The sequence below is a fragment of the Lynx canadensis genome, chromosome X (genome assembly GCF_007474595.2).
Source record: "Lynx canadensis isolate LIC74 chromosome X, mLynCan4.pri.v2, whole genome shotgun sequence".
Classification (NCBI taxonomy): domain Eukaryota; kingdom Metazoa; phylum Chordata; class Mammalia; order Carnivora; family Felidae; genus Lynx; species Lynx canadensis.
Genome location: NC_044321.2, coordinates 27664016 through 27685718, shown reverse-complemented (window position 1 = coordinate 27685718; position 21703 = coordinate 27664016). Strand labels below are relative to the sequence as shown.

At 36.9% G+C, this 21703-nt stretch overlaps 1 protein-coding gene across 3 annotated transcripts in view; it reads left to right on the top strand.

Annotated features, from left to right (window-relative positions):
- Window positions 1–21703, top strand: part of DMD (dystrophin) — a 1834617-nt gene that overhangs the window by 515619 nt on the left and 1297295 nt on the right. For all 3 annotated transcript variants that reach the window (XM_030304767.1, XM_030304766.1, XM_030304768.1), the window contains 4 exons: window positions 3640–3785; window positions 7294–7506; window positions 10315–10428; window positions 11400–11555. In XM_030304767.1, the coding sequence (XP_030160627.1) occupies window positions 3640–3785; window positions 7294–7506; window positions 10315–10428; window positions 11400–11555 (629 nt within the window). The remainder of the gene's footprint in view (window positions 1–3639; window positions 3786–7293; window positions 7507–10314; window positions 10429–11399; window positions 11556–21703) is intronic.

Here is a 21703-nt window from a genome sequence, read left to right as displayed (position 1 = left end):
GCAATTCTGCACCTGACAACAATTTCCTCTTTGGCTCCTCCAGTATCAGGGACAAGAACAACATCAATGGAGCTACACAGTCAGAAACCTCAGAATCGTCCTTGATATTCCTTGTCCCTCGTTCACTTCCTCTCTTGTTGCTCTTCATTCTCCCACCCCATGCGTTTTTATCTCCCAAATCATTCTCACATCTAACTTTCTTTTCTTATTAATGGTCATCATGTTCATTCAAGCTACCAGGGTTTCTTGCCTGGACCACTAATTTGTCTTCACTTTATCCATTGTTGACAGTGAGAAATCTATTTGCTATGTTTCTGCCAGAAGGATTTATCTTTTTTAAAAATTGTTTAATGTTCATTTCTTTATTTTTGAGAGAGAGAGAGAGAGAGAGAGAGCGAGCGCACACTTGTGTACTTGTGGGGATCGGGGGCAGAAGGGAAAGAGAGAATCCCAAGCCCCAACAAGGGGCTCAGTCTCATGAACTGTGACATCATGATCCTGAGCTGATATCCAGAGTTGGACGCTCGACCAACTGAGCCACCCACATGCCCCCAGAAAGATTTTTCTTAAAGAAAATCTGTGTCACACCTTTGCATATAATACATTCAATGATTGGCTTTTGGTCTTAGTTAAAAGGTACTTACAAGGCTCTGCTTAAAATGGGGGCTTTGCCTACTTCCAGTTACAGCTGCATTCGTGCTTATTTTCTCTCTACGTCATATTGACCTTTCATTTCCTGAAAACCATCCCATATTCCCTACTTCAGAGCCCTGTGTATTTTCCCAGAAGCCCTAGCACAGCTCATTCTTACTCCTTCATATCTTTGCCCAAAAGTTAATTTTTATGAGCTCCCAGTGTAAATGTAATGTTCTTATTGTTTACTGTCACAGCACTTTTTGTCTCTTTTATAAAATTAATTACAATCTGATCAAAACTATATTAGAGTATTATCTGGCTGCATGAGTAAACTGTGAAGGCAGTGAATATAGGGACTCTGTTTTTTTAAATTATTGTATCCCTAAAGGATATCACAAAGGCTGAAATTGACACTCAATAAGTAGTTTGAGGAATTAATAAATGATACACAAATATTAAATATATACATATATATCTCTTATTCATATGTATGTGTACACAGAGAGAGGTAGAAGCTTTTTTTAATGCAGTGGTGGTCCTATTTCCATAGAAATATAAACATTCCTCACTAGGATATAATACAAATTGTTACCTTATCTATTGTTCTGTTCCGAAGTGATACAGTTTTGAACATGATTTTGTTGTTTGTCAAAAGAATTCCAGGATGGGGCACCTGGGTGGCTCAGTCGGTTAAGCAGCCGACTTCGGCTCAGGTCATGATTTCGCGGTCCGTGAGTTTGAGCCCCGCGTCGGGCTCTGTGCTGACAGCTCAGAGCCTGGAGCCTGTTTCGGATTCTGTGTCTCCCTCTCTCTGACCCTCTCCCATTCATGCTCTGTCTCTCTCTGTCTCAAAAATAAATAAACGTTAAAAAAAAAACAAAAGAATTCCAGGAGAAAACCAAAATGTGTGTGTACATTGTACATTTGTACATTTACAAATGAATTATACCAGAAAAAATGCAATTAAAGAAAGTCTACCTATTGTCTAGAAACCATGAAGTGAGAAAGGAGACGAGGAATAAAGTCAGTTTAAGCTATTTATTCAGTGTTGAGAAGGTTCCGTGGGTGGAATGAGAAGATTTAATAGGTGGAATGAGAAGAATGTCTAAATTCTCCAGGTAAATTCTTTCTCCTCTTGTTCAGAATCTAGGCTTCACCAAATACTGGTTTTCTCCTGTGTTCCTGGCAAAGGCATTCTTTTTGTGTGTGTGCTCAAGGTTACACTTTCTAACCTGTAGTGACTCATCCAACACATACTGATTCCTTTTATAATACCATAGTGGTCATTGGGGATCAATCGCTGAGCTAAAACCACATGCTTCTTGCTGTCATTATACTCGAAAACTGGGAAAAATCACAGCCATTAATCACAAAATCAAGCTGGTGTTTTTATAATTATAGCTTGAGATGAGTGCTTGACCTGGCCTAGGCCAGGTCTCTGAAACTAAAGGAGACTTACCCAAGCTGGGAAGGTAAGCAAAGATTTCCTGGAGAATGAAGTGCTTAACACAGAAGCCAGACGATCAGTAGGGATTAATAAGACTAGGGGTAGTAGGTGAAGGCCAGAATCAGAGAAGTTTTGTGTCCCTGGAGCACAGGGGGGTGAGGGTGATGAAAGGTGAGTCTGGAGAGGTGAACGGTCTAGAGGGCCTTCTATGAACCATGGGTGAGAATTCTAGAAAAAAAGAAACAGTAACGATAAGTTTTATGCCATGATGTAACCTCATAAATCAGTTTTGCACTTTGAAAAACTGAACACAGAGCTGGATTTAAAGGAAGTGAAAACACACATGGAAAGGCTAGGGAGGATCTTAGACTGTGTGGGCTTTTGCTTGTGCTAGATAACTTACATGGGAGATACAGAGGTACTTCTTGATCGTGTTACGAGTCCTCTGCTTTCTCTCAGAATAGAGTCGAAGTGTGGCTTAGCTCTCATTGAGAAGACTTTTTGTCTTGCACCTGCATACAGATGAGAAGCAGTTTTACAGAAAAAACTCAACAATTCAGAGATGAACACTTTTTTATAATCTGACAAATCTGAAAATTTTTATTTTCTCTCATTTAATGTAGGTACTATTTAACTATACGATTATAGTTATGTAAAATGTGTATATATATGTGTGTGTGTGTATGTGTGTATATATATACATATACACATGTGTGTATATACACACATACACACACACTTATGGTTTAAGTGCATATACATACCCGTAAATTACACTTTCCTTAATATATTTTTCATTCCCTAATTTATACATAAATAGATACCAGGGAAAGTGTGCTGTTGAGTAGTGGTTTTGACTTTGAAACCAGATAAACCTGGTTTAAAATCCTAAGCTCTACACTTACTAGGCTCTTAAGTGTGAGCAAATTAGTTGACCTTTTTTTGTAGCCTCAGTTTCCTCAACTGTAAATGAGACTAAAAACACATTTCTCACAGGTAAGAATTAAGAATGATAGTAACAATGATAGTATTAGAGTTTCTGACACATACTAAGTACACAGAGGGTTTTTTTAGCAAAATAAGAAGTGACAGGATACAATTTAAAATATCAACTTCTGTGGATAAGACACTGTTTTCTCCAAAGGTAAATGATAGCACATGAAAAGAGTAGCCTTCAAAGTCAGTATACGTGTACTCTGCTTGGTTTCTCCTCCAAGTACCTTCTCTGGCACCATGGTCAAATTGCGCAGCCTCTGTGTTTGGCCATTTCCTTACCTTAAAAGAAAATGGCTTTAACCCTGTGAACTTGCAAGGCTGATATGAAGATTCACTGCAATGTGTCTGTGTACGTGTGTATACTTTCTATCAAAATGTGAGATACGTAGTAGGAATTTATCTTCAATGTCATAATCACATTTTAATTTATATCTTCAAGTTTTTACAACTTGGTAATATTTGTAATTAGCAGTGTGATTGAGTTTGCTGACAACTTAGGAAAACGTAATGACAAAGTTTAAAATAGTGAAATGATTCTCTTCTTTTCCCTTTTGATAAAGTTTTTGACACATTGCCACCCATGCGCTATCAGGAGACCTTGAGTACCATCCTGACGTGGATCCAGCAGTCAGAAACCAAACTCTCTAGACCTCAGGTTACTGTCACTGAATATGACATCATGGAGCAGAGACTTGAAGAGTTACAGGTCTGTGAATGTTTGACTGTCTGAAGCAAATAGTGCAGATGTCATCTATCAAGCAGTTGGTGTAACTTTTCTTTTCACAATGGTGTAACCTTAAAATAATAGAATTAAAATAATTGTGGCAAGTATGATGGTGTACCAGTTGGAAAAATGAGGACTTTAAAAATGTCATATTTTATGCATTTGTGCCTTCTATCCCTCAGACAAAAATTCCACCTTTGAAGACAGTGTCATGGTCTGCGTATGAAGTATATTCTTTATTGTTTAGTATGTATTTTCAGACACATTGATTTTGATGATTATAAAAGCTGTGGTATTATTCCCCCCACCCCTTGCTTCCTGATTTATAACTCCATTCACATTCCCAAACAGTGGTAAAATCAGTGTCGTTATAAAATAAGTTTTAAACTCTAATCTTTTGTAATATCATAATTAGTTTTTGAGTTTTATTACCTAAATTTTTAGCAGCTTTATATCAAGTAATAAAAAATACTAATATGGGAAATGAAAAAGATAATTTGTAAGAGATTTTAGAATACTTTTCCTACCAATTCTGAAAAGCCCATGTTGTATATCCAATCACATTTTATTTTTTAAGACAAGAAAGCATTCATTAATTATATTTATGAGCTGAGATATGTCTCCATTTTGAGACATAAGAACAAAATTAAAATGTGACTTGTATACGAAGAGTTCTTTTTCAAGAATTAAATTTTTTTAAGAAAGTGATTTTATAATTATTTCTTTAAAAACTTTTATGTAAATTTCTCAGTATATATTGCCCTGTTTAGACTGTTTTCTCTACTATCACACCAAGCAACCTAATATTGTTGGATCTTCTTTTTTCTTCATTATGTTGTTGTTTCTAATACTTGGAATGATTTAAAAATTCACTTTAAAGAATATGTGGCTTAATAGAACTCTAACTTCAAAAAGAGTACAAAGATATAGCAATTAGAGGAATGGATTAACTATATACAAAATGGTGGGCAGATGAGCAGGGGAGTAAACTTCTGAAAAAAACGTTGAAGACAAAAATTATTTATAAATATTATTGAGAAATTGTATTAAGTAGCTCAAAAAGATGTAGTTAGAAGTTTGTATCAGATGTTACAACAAAGCAAAATACCACATATGTTAAAATGTTGCAAACATTTCAATAAGCATGATTTTTGGAGAAATTTTTAAGTAAAATATTTTAAAACATATGATAGAGAAGCACACAAATCACTGGACACAGTTGCAAATACTCTAAAAATACTGGAGGCGATTTTAAAGAAAGATGAGACCGAGGAAAAAATTTGTCTGAATCTGGGAGAAAGTCATTAATAAGGAAGTCACAAAAAAAGACATAAACAGCCATTAAACCTATGGAAAGTTGTAAGTCGAATTGGAAAGGACGAAGTACTAGTTTATACAATGAAATACCATTTTTCACATCTAAGTTGCAAAAAAATGATATAATAAGTGCAGGTCCAGCAGCAATGAGCTCCCTTCTCACTTTCTGGTGGGAATGCAAATTGAATTGAAATTTTGCTGGGGCGCCTGGGTGGCGCAGTCGGTTAAGCGTCCGACTTCGGCCAGGTCACGATCTCGCGGTCTGTGAGTTCGAGCCCCGCGTCAGGCTCTGGGCTGATGGCTCGGAGCCTGGAGCCTGTTTCCGATTCTGTGTCTCCTTCTCTCTCTGCCCCTCCCCCGTTCATGCTCTGTCTCTCTCTGTCCCAAAAATAAATAAACGTTGAAAAAAAAAATTAAAAAAAAAAAAAAAAAAGAAATTTTGCTGAGAAAAATGTTTCGCCACTTGCTAATAACATACAAAATAATTCATGATGTTATACATGTGAATAGTGTTTTCATGAAGTCTTTATCGTAGGCAGTAATCAGAATACACGAAAGAATCAAATAGATGGGGATAGATAGGTAGATCAGAAACATAATTTACAGGAGTGGAAAGCTAGAAGTTACTTTGTAGAGCTAATAATGGGAAATGGTTAAACGAACCAGGAAGCCATTAAATTTTATGTTTTTGAAAAATACTTAATGATGTGGCAAAATGCTCACAAAAAGGGCCTAGCTCAAAATGTAGTTATATGCATGCTAGATATTGTCTAAATAATAAATCGAATTTAATGAAGTAAAATTAAAGCAGAGTAAAAAAAAAATAAAATGCCACAAAATAGGCATAAGACATTATACAACTATAAAAGTTATGTATTGATGTATTCGTGGGATATTATAAGTCTTTCTGTAAAAGAAGGGATGATTGTTTATGTGTGTTTATAATAACATATTCAGTGTTTAGGTATACATAGAAACACTGGAAGTTTACATAAAATCATATATGTAAGTGGGTATTTTTTCCGTGTTTTATCTTGAGCTTTTATTATTTCATAACCAGAAAGTAACAAATGAATATTGAGTGGGGAAAACCTAAAGATAGACATCCTGTTGTCAGCAATTGCATAGGTAACACAGAACAATTGTAAAACCAACTTTATAAATTCTCCCAAAAATTCTCCTAGAATTTCATTATATCCTTGCAAGAAATTGTGAAAAATATGAAACTATAGTTAATTGGCATCAGTAGACCAGTGATAACTTAGTCAGTTTTGTTATACCATGTATCTATATGATTTAGTTAGGTTTTTACCTAGAAAGGTCAGAAATTGTCTTAATAAAAGCCCAGTAGAATTAAATGAAGCTCCCTAACAGTATCATAAATACAGTACTCATATACAGAAGATACAATAAAATTAGGTGTGCTAAAACTCTGGTCCATTAAGATACACTTTTGGATATATTTGATGTTGTTCATAAAAACAGGCATAGATTTTTAAATAAAATATTAATGTGCAAATTACTTTTATGATAAACAGTAGAATTTAGTTTGTCTTTTTTTTTTAATGTTTATTTTTGAGATAAAGAGACTGTGAGCAGGGGAGGGGCAGAGAGAGAGGGAGTCAGAGGATCCAAAGTTGTCTCTGCGCTGTCTTCAGACAGCCTGATGTGGGTCTCAAACTCACGAACTGTGGGATCATGACTGAGCCAAAGTTGGACGCTCAACAGACTGAGCCACTCAGGCACCCCATAAACAGTATAATTTAAATTACTACTAGTTATTCTGTAAATTGCAGCACATCATCTATTTTTTAGGTGTTTCCATCACATAGCTTTCATTTTGTTTGTTTTTTGAACATTTTGTTTTATTGTTTTTGAGAGACAGAGAGAGAGCACAAACAGGGTAGGGGCAGAGAGAAAGGGAAACACAGAATCCAAAGCAGCCTCCAGGCTCTGAGCTATCAGCACAGAGCCCGATGTGGGCTTGAACCCACAAATGCAAGATCATGACCTGAGCTAAAGTGGCACGCTTAACTGACTGAGCCACCCAGGTGCCCCACATAGCTTTCACTTCAAATACATGTAGCTGAAACTTGCAAGTGAAACTGTACAATGAAACTGTTTATTATTCCTCAATTAGTATACATGTACTTTCCCTTTTTTAATTTTTGAGGCTTTACAAAGTTCCCTGCAAGAGCAACAAAGTGGCCTAAACTATCTCAGCACCACTGTGAAAGAGATGTCAAGGAAAGCACCATCTGATATTAGCCGGAAGTACCAGACGGAATTTGAAGAGATTGAGGGCCGCTGGAAGAAGCTGTCCTCTCAGCTGCTTGAGCATTGCCAAAAGCTAGAGGAGCAAATGGCAAAACTTCGAAAAATTCAGGTAAGTCAGGATTGGACTTTTTGTATTCATTTTTTTTTCTTTGCTGGTTTCTCCCCTAGTGATGTGTTACAAATTTAAAGGCAAACAGACATTTAACCTCTTCAAAATACTTCTTCAAATTCAGTGATGAGATCAAAAGACACACAATTTTGTGAAATGAGTGGGGTTTTTTTTGCATGTTTAAGAAAACCATAATTAAGTGTTCTGCTTCTTAGATTTTCTTTAGAATTATATTTTTTCCCCGAAACTGATAGGACTTAAACATATTTTTAGCTTAATAATTTTCAAAACTAGTCTTTCCGTTAGTCTGGTTGTCCTTTAAAATATAGGTAAAACAATTATCTACCATGTAATATAGTCATATCATTTTATCAGCATATTTTACTTGTAATTGTGTATCAAAATTTGACCTTATTACATGCCATAGACCAGCTCCTACTGACTTAAGTTGTTTAAATGGTGCCACCATACTACTAATCAGCTAAGCTGAAAATAGTAAACCAACAATTACATTTTAAAATCTAAAATATTTAGTGATCCAAGTAATACCTCTCATGTGGCAAATTACTATGAAAAATATTAATGCTGGAATGAATCTTGGACATCATCGTGGCATGCTGGAAAGCATTGGGACAACATGCTTCTGGGTTTAAGTCTCAGTTCAGCTGTTGTTTGTTTTTACTGCTTACGAACCAAAAAAAATGAGCAATCCTACAACATTCTATAAAGCACAATATACTTACGAACAGGTCTCTACATGTAAACGTATGTGTACACACACACACACGCACACACTTTTACCAGTATCAGAGGTAGAAGAGAATATAATTACATGGTCCTCGCCAACAAGGAGCTCATATTCTAGTGAAGGGATATGGTAAGTGTGTTAGTTTCCTATTGCTGTTGTAACAAATTAGTAGCTTAAAACAACACAAGTTTGTTATCTTACAGTTCTAGAGGTCAGAAGTCCAAAATCAGTTGCAGTGGGCTAAAATGAAGACGTAGGCAGGGCTCTGTCTTTTCTAGAGGCTTTAGCACAAAATCTGTTTCCTTGTTGTTGTTAGCTTCTGGAGATGACATGGATTTCGTGGCTGATAATCCCATCCTCTTTCTTCAAGTTCAGCAGTAGAGCATCTTACAGCCTCTCTCTCTAGCTCTCTTACCCCCAACCCCCTCTTACTAAGAACCCTTGTGATTACATTGTGCCTGGCTCGATAACTCAGAATAATCTTCCAATTTCAAAATCCTTAATCTCATCTGCAAAGTATTTTTTGCTATATAAGGTAACATTTTCACAGGTTCCATGGATGGGGCCATGAACACCTTGGGAGGCCATTTTCCAGTCAACGTAGGAAGTGAATTAAACAGTGTGGTAAACATTATGACAGTAGACAGAAAGAAAGTCCAACATACACTGGGCAAAGGGGTTATGAAATGTTATTGGAATATGGGTTATTTGGGCTACACCTTGAAGAAGTAGAATTTAGTCAGCTGATAAAGAGGGGGGAAAAAGGGTACCTAACAAAATGAAGTGATACATCCTCTTAGCCAGAAGGGGTTCACTTTTGAAGAGACAAAAATATGTTTGGAGATAAATAAAATATACTATTAGAAAAATGACCTAGGAGTAGATAATGAGCGGTCCTGGATGCCATGCTTTGAAACATGAATTACAACCTAATAGGGATGGAATTAAAAGTAATAATAATTTGGAACTTCTGCTATTTTAGAGGGGGGAAAGATATCATTGTTTTCAAAGCATCACTGTGATAAGAAGAAGGAGGACAGAAGAAAAACACTGACACATGGAGAGTGGAGAATGGATTAGCATAGGGTAAGATTGAGGCAGACACCAAAAAGACCTAATGCAGTAATCAAGGAGCCAGTGATAAGATCTGAACTAGGACAGTGGTGATGTGGAAGAAATGCAAAACCAGACTCCAGAGATATCAGCAAGATGATAATGTTGAGAACTGAAGTTCTTAGATTTAGTCAAATGCTTTTAAAAAGCATTATTATTAATCATATTGAAAGGGAAGCTTTCTGTGAAGCACATATTTTCAACAGAAATTTAATTAAGAAGGGAGAAAATAGCACATCTGGGCAGCGTATTTGAATTGTGTGGAAAATAAAGGAGCTCGAAAATCATACATTTGAAAAGTAGCCAAAAAAAGCAGGAGGGGGAAAAAAGCAATATATGAAAAAGAATAATGGGAGATACTTGGCTATTTATAAATGATAAAAGATGACATTTTTCACCCGATCATTACTTCAGCCTGGTCAAGCAAATAAGAAATTAAAATCAGAAGTTATCTCTTGCAAGATGACAAAATCTTGTTCTGCAAAGTTCCCAACTAGAGGGACTATTTAAACTGTCAACTGTAGAAAACAATTTGTGGAAGTTCAGGTTTAGGGAGGCTATAAAGACACCATTACATTGAGTTTATTGTTCATAGTTTGTTTTATGTACTGTAAGGGCACATTGTTAGTATTATCATGAGTTGTTTTGTAACTTAAAATTTCTCTAGAGGGGGATATGATTTAATGTTCTCAAGAGTAACATCATAAAACCACATTTGGTAGTAATTTTTTATTTTTAACAATAGCAGACTTCATACACCAGTGCTCATACTGTGGACCATAAAAATGCAGTCTTAGTAAAAATATTCTTTTCCTGAAGAGCTACTTAGAGATATCCTTCAAACAAGGGAATTGTTCCTGGGCATGTGTTCATAAATATCACTGTGATGAATTGTGTTAAGAGAAATCGGCACCCCAGTAATGCTTAAAATGGGTCTCTGATTCCAGAATCACATCAAAACTCTGAAGAAGTGGATGGCTGAAGTTGATGTTTTCCTGAAGGACGAGTGGCCTGCCCTCGGGGACTCAGAAATTCTGAAAAAACAGCTGAAACAGTGCAGGGTAAGTTTTTTATATGACCCCTATCACATGAAGTCTTTTATATGAAAGTTATTATTTGGTTATATCAGTGGTCCTTAACCAGAGTTATTTTGCTCCCTTTGGGGACACTGAGCGATGTCTAGAGACATTTTTGTCACAGCTTGGTGTGGGATAGATGCTACTGGTGTGTAGCGGCCTGGGGTGCTATGTGTGTCCCTCAATGTGTGTATCCCCAAACAGCCCCTCACAGCAAAGAATTAGCCAGTTTAAATTGATGGTAGTGCCCAAGGTTGAGAAACTGGGTTGGATAAATGAGGAAGAGAAAAGCATGATCTTTTCCTCAACACTCATAAGATTATTTTAGTGTAAAATAAAATTTAATGTAAAGGCAACGAAACCTTTGAGCTGTTTATTATGTCTTATTGCAGATTTTGAGTCATACTGTGTTGCTCTACTCAGACCTGCTGCGCTGTACTCTATTATTACACAGTACGGACTTTTGAAATGATATTCATTATGCCATTGTCATGTCGTGGAATGAAAGTAATCTAGCTCTTTAAAGAATTTGCTTTGCAAATCCAAGCTAAAAAACAAACCAAGAAACAAATCCAGCTTACAAATAACCTTCACACCCATCATGCTATAAACAGTTGCAGCAATATCCTGAGTTTGAAAACCGAAATCATTTCAAAAACAGTGATGTCTAAAGCCCATCATTTTCACACATTTTTCCAACAAGGAATAATAATTTTATTTCCTTTTGTGTCTGATCTAAGTAGAATACAGATAATTCCGTACTTGATTCATAGCATCAAAACCACTGAACAGTTTTTGTAACGCTGAGACATCTGTAGGTGGGTGTATATCACGTTTTAAAGGAAAGGACGTACATGCAGTGTCATGAATCCTCATTATATGTTTCCTCTCTATGTTGTATTTCTAGTATGTTGTGGTAATTTTTGCAGCTGGCTTAAATTGAATTATTTCCTTAGCTTTTAGTCAATGATATTCAGACAATTCAGCCCAGTCTCAACAGTGTCAATGAAGGTGCACAGAAGATAAAGAATGAAGCAGAGCCAGAGTTTGCTTGCAGACTTGAGACAGAGCTCAGAGAATTGAACACTCAGTGGGATTACGTATGCCGACAGGTACGTACGGTCTCTTTCGCTGCGGCTTGCCTCTTTTTATCTAATTAAGATTTCTTAATGTCTTCCTTTACCATTGCCCATTTTGAAAGTTTCATCTCTGAGTATGTCGATGCCGTAAAGCATGGTTACTTCAAACTAGCCTTTGTCTAGCATAAAAAAAAATTCTAATAGTATATATGTTAAATAGTATATATGCATCTTATCGGGATCCTGACTGAGATGACCTTAAATACTGAACATACTTAACAACAATGTCCTGTTTTTAAGGCCTGATTTTCATCGAATGTTTGCTCTTGTGCATAACTTTGTAATAGTAATTGGATTAGCAGAACGTACTTTACATTTGTATACTTGGTACAGAAATAAAATGAATGAGTAGTCTCTGTGCATGTACAAATATGATAAATAATTTTCACTTCAGATTATTAAGATAGGCAAGTTTAGCTTCTTTACTACATTTATTTCAATAAATGAGCTAAAGTTGGGAAATAGTTACGAATAGCTCAGAGGGGGAAATAAAACACAAAATCACTCTGCATATCCGAGTGCTTCATTTTTATGCAGCAGAGTGTTTTATAGATATTACTTTTAATTTTGAGATTGCATTCTGGAAAATTAAATATTATATACACAAGTACTATATATTGAATACTTCTTGTTCATAAGATGAAATTTTGACCTAAAGCAGTGATTATTTTTCAGTATACCAGTACCTTTTTTGAAGTTAATAAGAGGTTTCATCTTATGTGTATTAGACACAGCCAGTCTTTCGTTATTTCTCAGTAACCTTTCAAAGTTGAAAAGAAATCATGCCACAAGGCAAAAATTAAATTTGAAAAAGTAAAGAATTTAGAAAAGTAAAAGGCAAGGCAAGTCACCCAGCTAATACTGTCACTGGCAAATGCTCAACAGTTCTATTAACTCACAGACGAAGATAGCCCTGGGTCAGCTAGCTTGCATTCTTCTCTGGAGTAAGCTGGCTCTAGAAGGAATGTTCAGGAAAAAAAAATATATTATTTAGGTAATAGATTATACCATTTATGTTTTCCTGCAAGGCCAGTATGAAAGCCATTTGTTGAATGTTTCTAATGGATGAATGGAAAGAACAACACCAATTTAGAGCAAGAGGGAAAATGATAGCATATATATACATATATACACATACACATACATATAGCATATATATATATATATATACACATACACATACATACACATATATACACACACACACATATATATACACACAACAGTATTACTGAAACCTCAAGGTTTTTGCATATTAGAGAAGTGTAATTTTTGAAATATCTCAAGTTAGTCTTAAAATGTCCTTGTTTAAGACCTTATGTCTGCTATAACATACACCACAGATATGCCTTTTAAGAGAGGTATAAACACATTAGCCTGCTTCATAACAAAAATTCCATAGATCCCATCCGTGTTTTCATCACGTCCTAGAATATTTTACATCTCTTTGGTTCTCCATGGAATGTATCACACTGTGTATGCTCTGATCTTATGGGCAAGTGATCTGTGTTTCTTAAGAAAGGTATCATGCAATCCAGAACAGAAGTCAGACAATACAGTAAAAGTATGGAAGCCAAGCTTGAGTATTGGGCCCAGTTCAGAGCTCCAGAGAGCACTGGAAACTGTAAATCTATGCATTATAGAAATGGCTACACACAAAATGGGGTGTGATGTTCTTTCTTGGGTTAAAATTAACTCATTTGTTTTTAGATGCCAGAATCTGAAAAAAAACAATTAGAGACAGAATTGTCCAAATGTCTGATATACTTGGAGATCCTTTGAGATCCCATGATTTGATTTTGTTGGTATAAAATGGTTGGCTTTTTAAATTCTAAAAGTTTGGTATCCAAATAAAAAACCCCAAGATTTTAGGGGTTCCTGGGTGGCTCAGTCAGTTAAGTGTCCAATTCTTGGTTTTGGCTCAGGTCATGATTGCATGGTTCATGGATTTGAGCACCACATCAGGCTCTGTGCTGAGAGTGTGGAGCCTGCTTGGGATTCTCTCTCTGTCTGCCTCTCCTCGATTTGCATGCACGTGTGCACTCTCTATCAAAATGAATTTATAAAAACTAAAAAAAAAAATCCCAAAATTTTAGTTATTTCTAAAATAAAGGATAATCATCATTCAAATAACTCACAAGTTGGTAGACCATACTGGAAAGAAGAAAGGAGGAAGGGAAGGATTTCATAATTATACATATCTTTACATTATTTTGTTATGTGGTTATTAAAGAAACTAATATACATACAATTACATAATTTTTAGAGAAACATTTTTAGGATTTCTTAATTACTTATTAGAATATTTCAGTATATATTATTACACATTTTGTAACAGATGTTAAGTAGGGAAGAAAATAAACATGATAAATATCTATCTTTATGGTGGGTATAGTTTAGTAGAGAAGATGGAAAGTAAATGAATTAACATAATATTGCACAAATGCCTAATTTTAATGTCGACAGATTCTCTGAAGGAAGCAATCCGAATGCCCTGAATGAGAGTAAAGGAGCAGGGAGCCTGCTTTTTGTTGGGTAGACAGTTAAGTCTTTTCTGAAGAGGTGGAATGAAAGCTGACATCTGATTAGTGCAAAGAACCTGGCACTTTGACATGGGGACTAGGGAAAGTGTGGATCTGAGATGAAGTGGGAAAAAGTGCTGAGGCAGGGGAGAAGAGTGAGCATGTATGCGGAATAGAAGGGAAGCCTCTCTAAGTGGGGCAGTATGAGCCAGGAGAAAACCAGGGGGAAATAAGTCGTGAATGGTCTCATGAGTCATAGTGAGGACTTAGTATGCACGTTAAGTGCATTGGGAAGGTATTAAGCTTCCAGATACAGAAGTGGCATCATCTCAAGTGGCTGTTTAAAACTTTTCTCTATGTTCCTATTCTATGAAGAATGGCTGGAAGCAGCACAAGCGGAAACAGGCAAGAACCGCAGTTGGCCAGATAGAAAGTACTCCTGGCAAAGGACAGGAAGGGCATGAGTGGAGATGGAGAGACAAGAAATTTGAAATACGTCATCCTCTGGTGACATTATGTTTGGTTCACTGTCCAAACCTCTCCCGATTTTTTCCAAAATCGTCAGTAGAGATGGAGATCACTTTAATGCTTGTTGTTCTGTCTCTCATTACTGTTTATGTGTATTTTCTCATTATATAGCAAATATTGTGCGGAAGGGATATGTTATTCTGGGAAAACTGGACCAAAGTGCTCGTGTGTCTCCAGTAAGGTTATTTCACTCAGTGTGCTCAACGTTATGTTTGTATAATGTAGTCTTAGCTTTTATCCGTCTTTTTGCCAATTAGGCAAATTCTTCCTTGTTATATTTTTGATTATGGATTCTACACTCATACCCACCTTTGACTGTTATTCTTTTTCTAACCTGACACGTTCCTTTCTTCTTTTAATCAGATCCTTTTGGAAATGACAGTATTTGCTGGTAAAGAGTGCTTGCTGGTAAAGAGTCCAGAGAGTCAAGGAGGAATCAAAATGTTTTCAGTTTCCTGTGTTACACAACAGAGTCGGCCACAATGCCTTTAACTAATGAAAGAAAGACTTGGGCCTGAAGAAGGAACAAAATTGACTAGCTTAGTAGACTACTCAGTACTTCCATTTTGGTCGTGTTTACTTTGGAGAAGTAGACAATTAGAAGTACATCTTGAACTGGGCGTATAAACTATGTATATAAAGACAGAGATGTCATTTATGTAAGGTAACTCCCATCTCACACTGAAAAGATTTCCGAGGCTCACTTCCCTGAAATGCTTGGCCAATAAAATCAAAAACTCTTAAGGATGGAGAAGGATTTCTCATGGTTCCAGAGCAAACATAGTAAGACCAGGAGCTCTGGAACCATATCGCCTCAGTTTAGATCTTGCCCCCACTATAACCTACGTGTGTGGTACTGGAAAAGTTGCTTAATCTCTCCCTGCTTCAGTTTCCCAGTATTGAGAATGTGATGATATTAATGCCTACTTTATAAGAATTTTATAATATTGATCAAATGAGTTAATCTTGTAAAGTATGTAGACGAGTACCTAGCACAGAGTAACTACTATGTACATGCGTGGTAAATAAAATAAGCAGACATAAAATAGACATAAACCTGCATATATAAAATTATAAAACACGTGTCATTTCTAAATAATTAGTGCATAAATATATTTTTTTAATTAGCACCTCTAAATTTATAGTAGTTACCAAGAAACACTGGGTCTAGAGATTAGAAGGATGTCATTGTCATAAGTTGCAAATCACTGTCTTTTTCTCACTCAATGCATATTTTGGGTACAATCATCCACAGATCCCTCAGTCACTCTTCCTTATTTCTTGAATATTTTAACAACGGACTTAACTGTCATTACTGTCATAATTCTTCCTGATTTCAATATTTTCTCGGACGATTCTTCCAGCCTTCACTACCTTGAAAGCTCCTCTAATGATTGTGTCTTCTATTCTACCTTAGCTACCCGGTCTCAGCCCCGTAACCTAAACATTGTCATTACCAGATACTTCTCCGTAATTTCAACCTCAGGTACCCTACTCTGCAACCATCAGCACCTTAATTTCCAGCTCATTCCCTCAGTAATCCAACCTCAAAAATTCTTCCTTCCTAATGGAATGCATAATGCAGTGATCTTACCAGCTTCTCATTAGAAAAGCATTTAATCTTGTCTTGGCCATTCCTTACTCAAAGTTGATTCTATAATCCATCATTAAAAGCACTCCTTGTGTTTTCCCTCAACTCTCTTGTCCTCTCCTGTCTTTCTATATTATATCCATGTGACAGTATCCTACATGGATATAAGGTCAGATCAGATCCACTTTTCAGTTGATGCTGTGCCAGTACCGGGAAGGATGAACATGGCTGGAGGAAAACACATATCATAACTGGCTAGTCTCATTTGGAAATCATGAGTGCAAACTTCAAATAGGCCCTTGGTGCTTATCGGTAACCTTACTGCATTATTCATATCCATTCACAGCCCCACCCCTCTGATGAGTATTTCACAAATTTCTTTTTGCAGATCTCTGCCAGTTCTTCTTCTCTCCTTCCTGTATGGCAGTTAACTAGCTTTGTGTTTCAATGAAAAAAATAGAAACATTTAGAAGGGAGCTTGCATCTACTCCCACTGACTTGCACGTTAGTTAACGACTCTGTTTTCCCATTGTTAACATGAGTGACCTGTGTATACTCCTATGTAAGACGACCCTTTCCACTTATATGTTGCATACCATCCACTTTTTTCAGCACAGACATTAAGTCACCTGTTAAACATCCCCTACCGCCTACATCAGCAGTATATTTCAGGGTGTGTAGGTGGCTTAGTCGGGTAAGTGTCTGCCTCTTGATTTTTGACTTACGTCATGAACTTGTGGTTCGTGATCTCAAACCCCGCATTGGGCTCTGCAATGAGACTGTGGAGCCTGCTTGGAAATCTCACTCTCTCCCTCTCTGTTAGCCCCTACCCCGCTTGAATGCTCACTCTCACGCGCGCGCTCTCTCTCTCCCTCTCAAAATTAATAAATAAACTTTTAAAGAAAAAAATGTATTTCTTTCCTCTACTAGATCATTTCCATCAGTAGGAAATTATTCTGTAATGTTTCCTATCATTAAAAAAGACACCCCCTTGGGGTGCCTGGCTGGATCAGTCAGTGAAATGTGTGACTCTTGATCTTGGGGTTGTAAGTTCTAGCCCCACATTGGGTGTAGAGATTACATAAAAATAAAGTCTAAAACAAACAAACAAACAAACAAAAACCTTTGCTTCACATTCCTTCCAGCCACTTCTCCATTTTTCTTCTTTACAGAAACTCTTTCCATACCACTCGTCCTGTTCTGTCTTGAATGCCCCCAATCAAGTTTTCATCCTCACCACTCACTGAAGCAATTTTTGTCACAGTCACTAGTGAATTCACATCATTAAATCCATTATTTACTCTTTATCTTTGTTTGATTGGCTTCTCTATCATCTTTTTCTCTTGGTTCTTTCTTAGTCTGCCTTCAGTTTCCATGACCACTATAAATACCTTTAGTGGTTCCTTTGCCTTGACCTCTAAACTTGAAATCATTCTAGGGCTCCAACTTTGGACTTTTTCTGTTCCTTATCACCACTAAATCTCTAGGTAAACTCATTCAGCTTTACGGCTTTAAATGTTATGTGTAAGTTATTGCTTCCACAATTTTGTTATAATTTGGACTTTTTCCTAAATCCTAGATCTGTATATCCATCTTCTGACTCAATACCTCTGTATTGATGAATAGATACATTAAATCTAACATGTGACCCAAATTCCTTATATACTCCTCAGTTTCCTATTCTAGTAGTCACCCTGGAAGAATAAATGAAACTTCATCTTTCCATGTATCCAAGCCCAAACTCTTAAGTCAAGTCTTCTTGTCTCCCTGTGCCTTTGTGGATGGTGTATGATCCAGCACCATATGCCAAGGTACTTGGGAGGATTCTCACCCTCTCCATAGGGTCTACTGCCTGTTGACCTTGCAGTAGTCCATGAACCTTCTCCAGCCATTTTCAGCCATGGTCTGATAGCCCCTGGAGAACACTGACTTAGAAAACCACCCACAGAAAGTGGAGCCACTTTGTAGGTCCAAGAGTCAAGTGGAGAAGATCAAATATACTGTTGAAACCAAAAAAATCTGAGACTGGATGCATTGGAGAGGTTTGAGGAAAGGTCTGACTTTACCTGCATCATTCCTTCTCCAAGATGACACAGGTCAGTGCCAAGAGAGCTCTTACCAGAACCCTGGTTTCTCCTGTGCAGAAAAGTGAGACCATGTGAGTGAGTGCCCAGCTTCACAGCCATGCGGGGGTGTTAAACAAAGAGGAACATTTCTCTGTCCATCATCCACAGTACAGAGCTCCACCAGTTTGGGGTAGTGAGCAGCTGGGAGTACAGCAACCAGGGCTGGAAACTGTATTACAAGTACATGGATCGTAAGAATATCACTGACTCCATCAGGAGTTCTGCCTACCAGCCACTGGGGTCAGTGTTTTCTCCAACTTCCCACAGCATCACGACTGCCCTTCATGCCACACCCACTTGCATCCCGACCCTTTGGCTGGCTCCCTGTGCATACTCTGGCTGGTGACAAGGGTGAGCTTTTGTAGGATGCTAATGAGCATGCACAGAAGGTTGGTCTAAATCTGCAAGTCTTGGAGAGACCACACACCTGAACATTTAGCCCCACTCTCGGGAAAGCAAAAGGGAGGCTGTCAATACCTAGTATGGTTTTTGCAGGATGAAGGGAAGCCATATAAGGGTAAGAATTCTCCCACAGTAGGGAACAAGAATTGTGGAACATTCATATTCATAGAAGCCTCAGATAGCCTCAGAATCCCTAACAAGGTTGACAGAAGGTATTTATCTTCTGAAGGCAGATAGTAAAGACTGGAGGAGCTGACTTTTACTGTGAATGCAAAGACAGTGTTGCCACGCTTCAAGGCACATGGACAGTCAAGGAATCACGACACCACCAAAGGATCATAATAATTTTCTAGCAACCAATCTCAAAGATAAGGATATCTGCAGCTTATCTGATAAATACTTCAAAATAGTTTTTCAAAGGAAACTCAATGCGCTGTAGGAAAATAAAGACTATTCAATTAAATTAAGAAAGTAATAAATGAACAAAATGAAAATTTTTAAAAAAAGAAACAAATCATAAAAATACACAAATCTGAGAGCTGAAGAATACAATGAAAGAAATGGAAAATGTAATAAAGAGCATTAGCAGTAGAATGGATCAAGTTGAAGGGGGCAGAGAACTTATTTATGGAAATTATGGCTGCAAGCTTTTCAAATCTGGAAAGGGATTTGGCCATCTAAATTCTGGAGGCTTATAGGCCACCAAAAAAATTCAACTCAAAAACATATTCCCCAAGAGACATTAAAAATAAATTAGTCCCCCCCCCTTTTTTTTTTTTTTAGCAAAATGAGTTTATTTGGGAATAGTAGAGGAGATGCAATTTGGGACAATTAAACTATGGCAAACCATAGCAAGTCTGAAGAGACAAAAGCAAGGTCAGCTGCTAATAGGTTTTAGGGAGAAATTGGGGAAGGTTGTTTTGAACAAAAGGTTTTTGGAGAAGAACAGAGTTTAAGGTTGTAGCGGTTTCTCCTTGACTATAGGCATTAGTTAGCATATTGTTCCTGGGGTAAGAAGAGAGCTTCCTTCTTCCTGATGCTTATGTAGGCTGCAAGGGGGGTGGTACATTTGTGACAGCTTTCTCTTCAGGTCTTCCTGACTCCATTTTAAATTAGGTTCCCTGTACTTATTTTCACATTTTTTGCCTACAAGGGAACGTCATAAGATTTTCTTCCGATTTCTCAGCCAAAACCTTACAGGCCAGGAGATATTGGGAAGATACATTTAAAGTGATGAAAGAAAAAAATTGCTGGAGCCCCTGGGTGGCTCATTTCGTTAAGCGTCCACCTTCATTCAGCTCAGGTCATAATCTTGCAGTTCATGTGTTTGAGCCCCACGTCTGTCAGGTTCTGTGCTCACAGTGTGGAGCCTGGTTGGGATTCTTTCTGTCTCCCTCCCTCTCTCTGCCCCTCTCCTACTGTGATCTCTCTTTCAAATAAACAAACTTTAATAAAAAGAAAAAAATGCTAACCAATAATACACTGTCTGGCAAAGTAGTCTTTCAAAAATGAAGAAGAGATAAAGGCTTTGACAGACATACAAAATTTGAGAAAGTTCATTACCACTAGGCCTGCCTTAGAACACCTGCTGAAAGGAGATCAAGCTGAAATTAAAGGATGTTAATTGGTAACATGAAAATATATGAAAATATACTACATGCTGTGATATACTGCATTAATAGAATGAAAGATTAAAAAAATATCTAAATAGATGCAGAAAAAAATTTTGACACAATTGACAAAGTTCAACAAACTTTCATGAAAAAACTTAATAAATTCAGTATAAAAGGAATGCCCCAGAACATAATAGAAACCATATATGACAGCTTTTCAGCCAGGGTCCTACTGAATAGTGCAAAGCAGAAAGCTTTTTCTCGAAGATCAGGAGCAAGATGAGGGTGCCCACTCTTACCACTCCTGTTTAACACAGTACTGGAAATCCTAGCCAACATAGTTAGGAAAGAAAAAGAAAGGCATCCAAATCAGAAAGGAATAAATAGAACTGTCTATTTTTAGGTGATGTGTTCTTATATATAGAAAGTCATGAAGACTCCACCAAAATACTGTTGTAATTAATAAACAAATTCAGTCAAGTTGCAGTATACAAAATCATTGTATAGAACTATATGGAAATCAGTTATATTTCTATACACTAACAACAAAATGTTTGAAAAAGAAATAAAACAATCCTGTTTGTGATAGTATCAAAAACAAAAGGAACAAGCTTAACCAAGGAGGTGAAAGATCTATACTACGAAAACTATAGGATTTGATTAAAGAAATTGAAGAAAATACAAATAAATGGAAAGATATCCTGTGTTCATGGGTCAGAAGACTTAATATTGTTAAAATGTTCATCCTACCCAAAGCCATTTATAGAGTCATTGCAATCCCTATTAAAACTCTGACGACAGGGGCACCTCACTGGCTCGGTTGAGCATTCGACTTCGGCTTGGGTCCTGATCTTGTGGTTTGTGAGTTTGAGCCCTGTGTCAGGCTCTGTACTGACAACTCAGAGCCTAAAGCCTTCTTTGGATTGTCTCTCTGTCTCTGTCTCTCTGCACCCCCCCTCAAAAATAAATAAACATTAATTAAAAAAAATCCAATGACATTTTTCTCAGAAATAGAACAAACTGTCCTAAAATTTGTGTGGAACCTCAAAAGACCCCAAATGACGAAAGCCATCCTGAGAAAGAACGACAGAGGCATCATACTTTTCATTTCAAACTATATTACAAGGCTCTCCCAATAGAAACAGTATGGCATTGGTGTAAAAATAGACACATAAAGAAGTGGAAGAGAATTGACCACCCAGAAATAAACCTTCATGTATACAGTCAGCTAATATTTGATGAAGGAGTCAGACTTACTCAACAGGAAAAGGATAAGATCTCTTCAATAAGTGGTATTTGGAAAACTGGATAATCACACACAGAAGAATGTGATTAGATT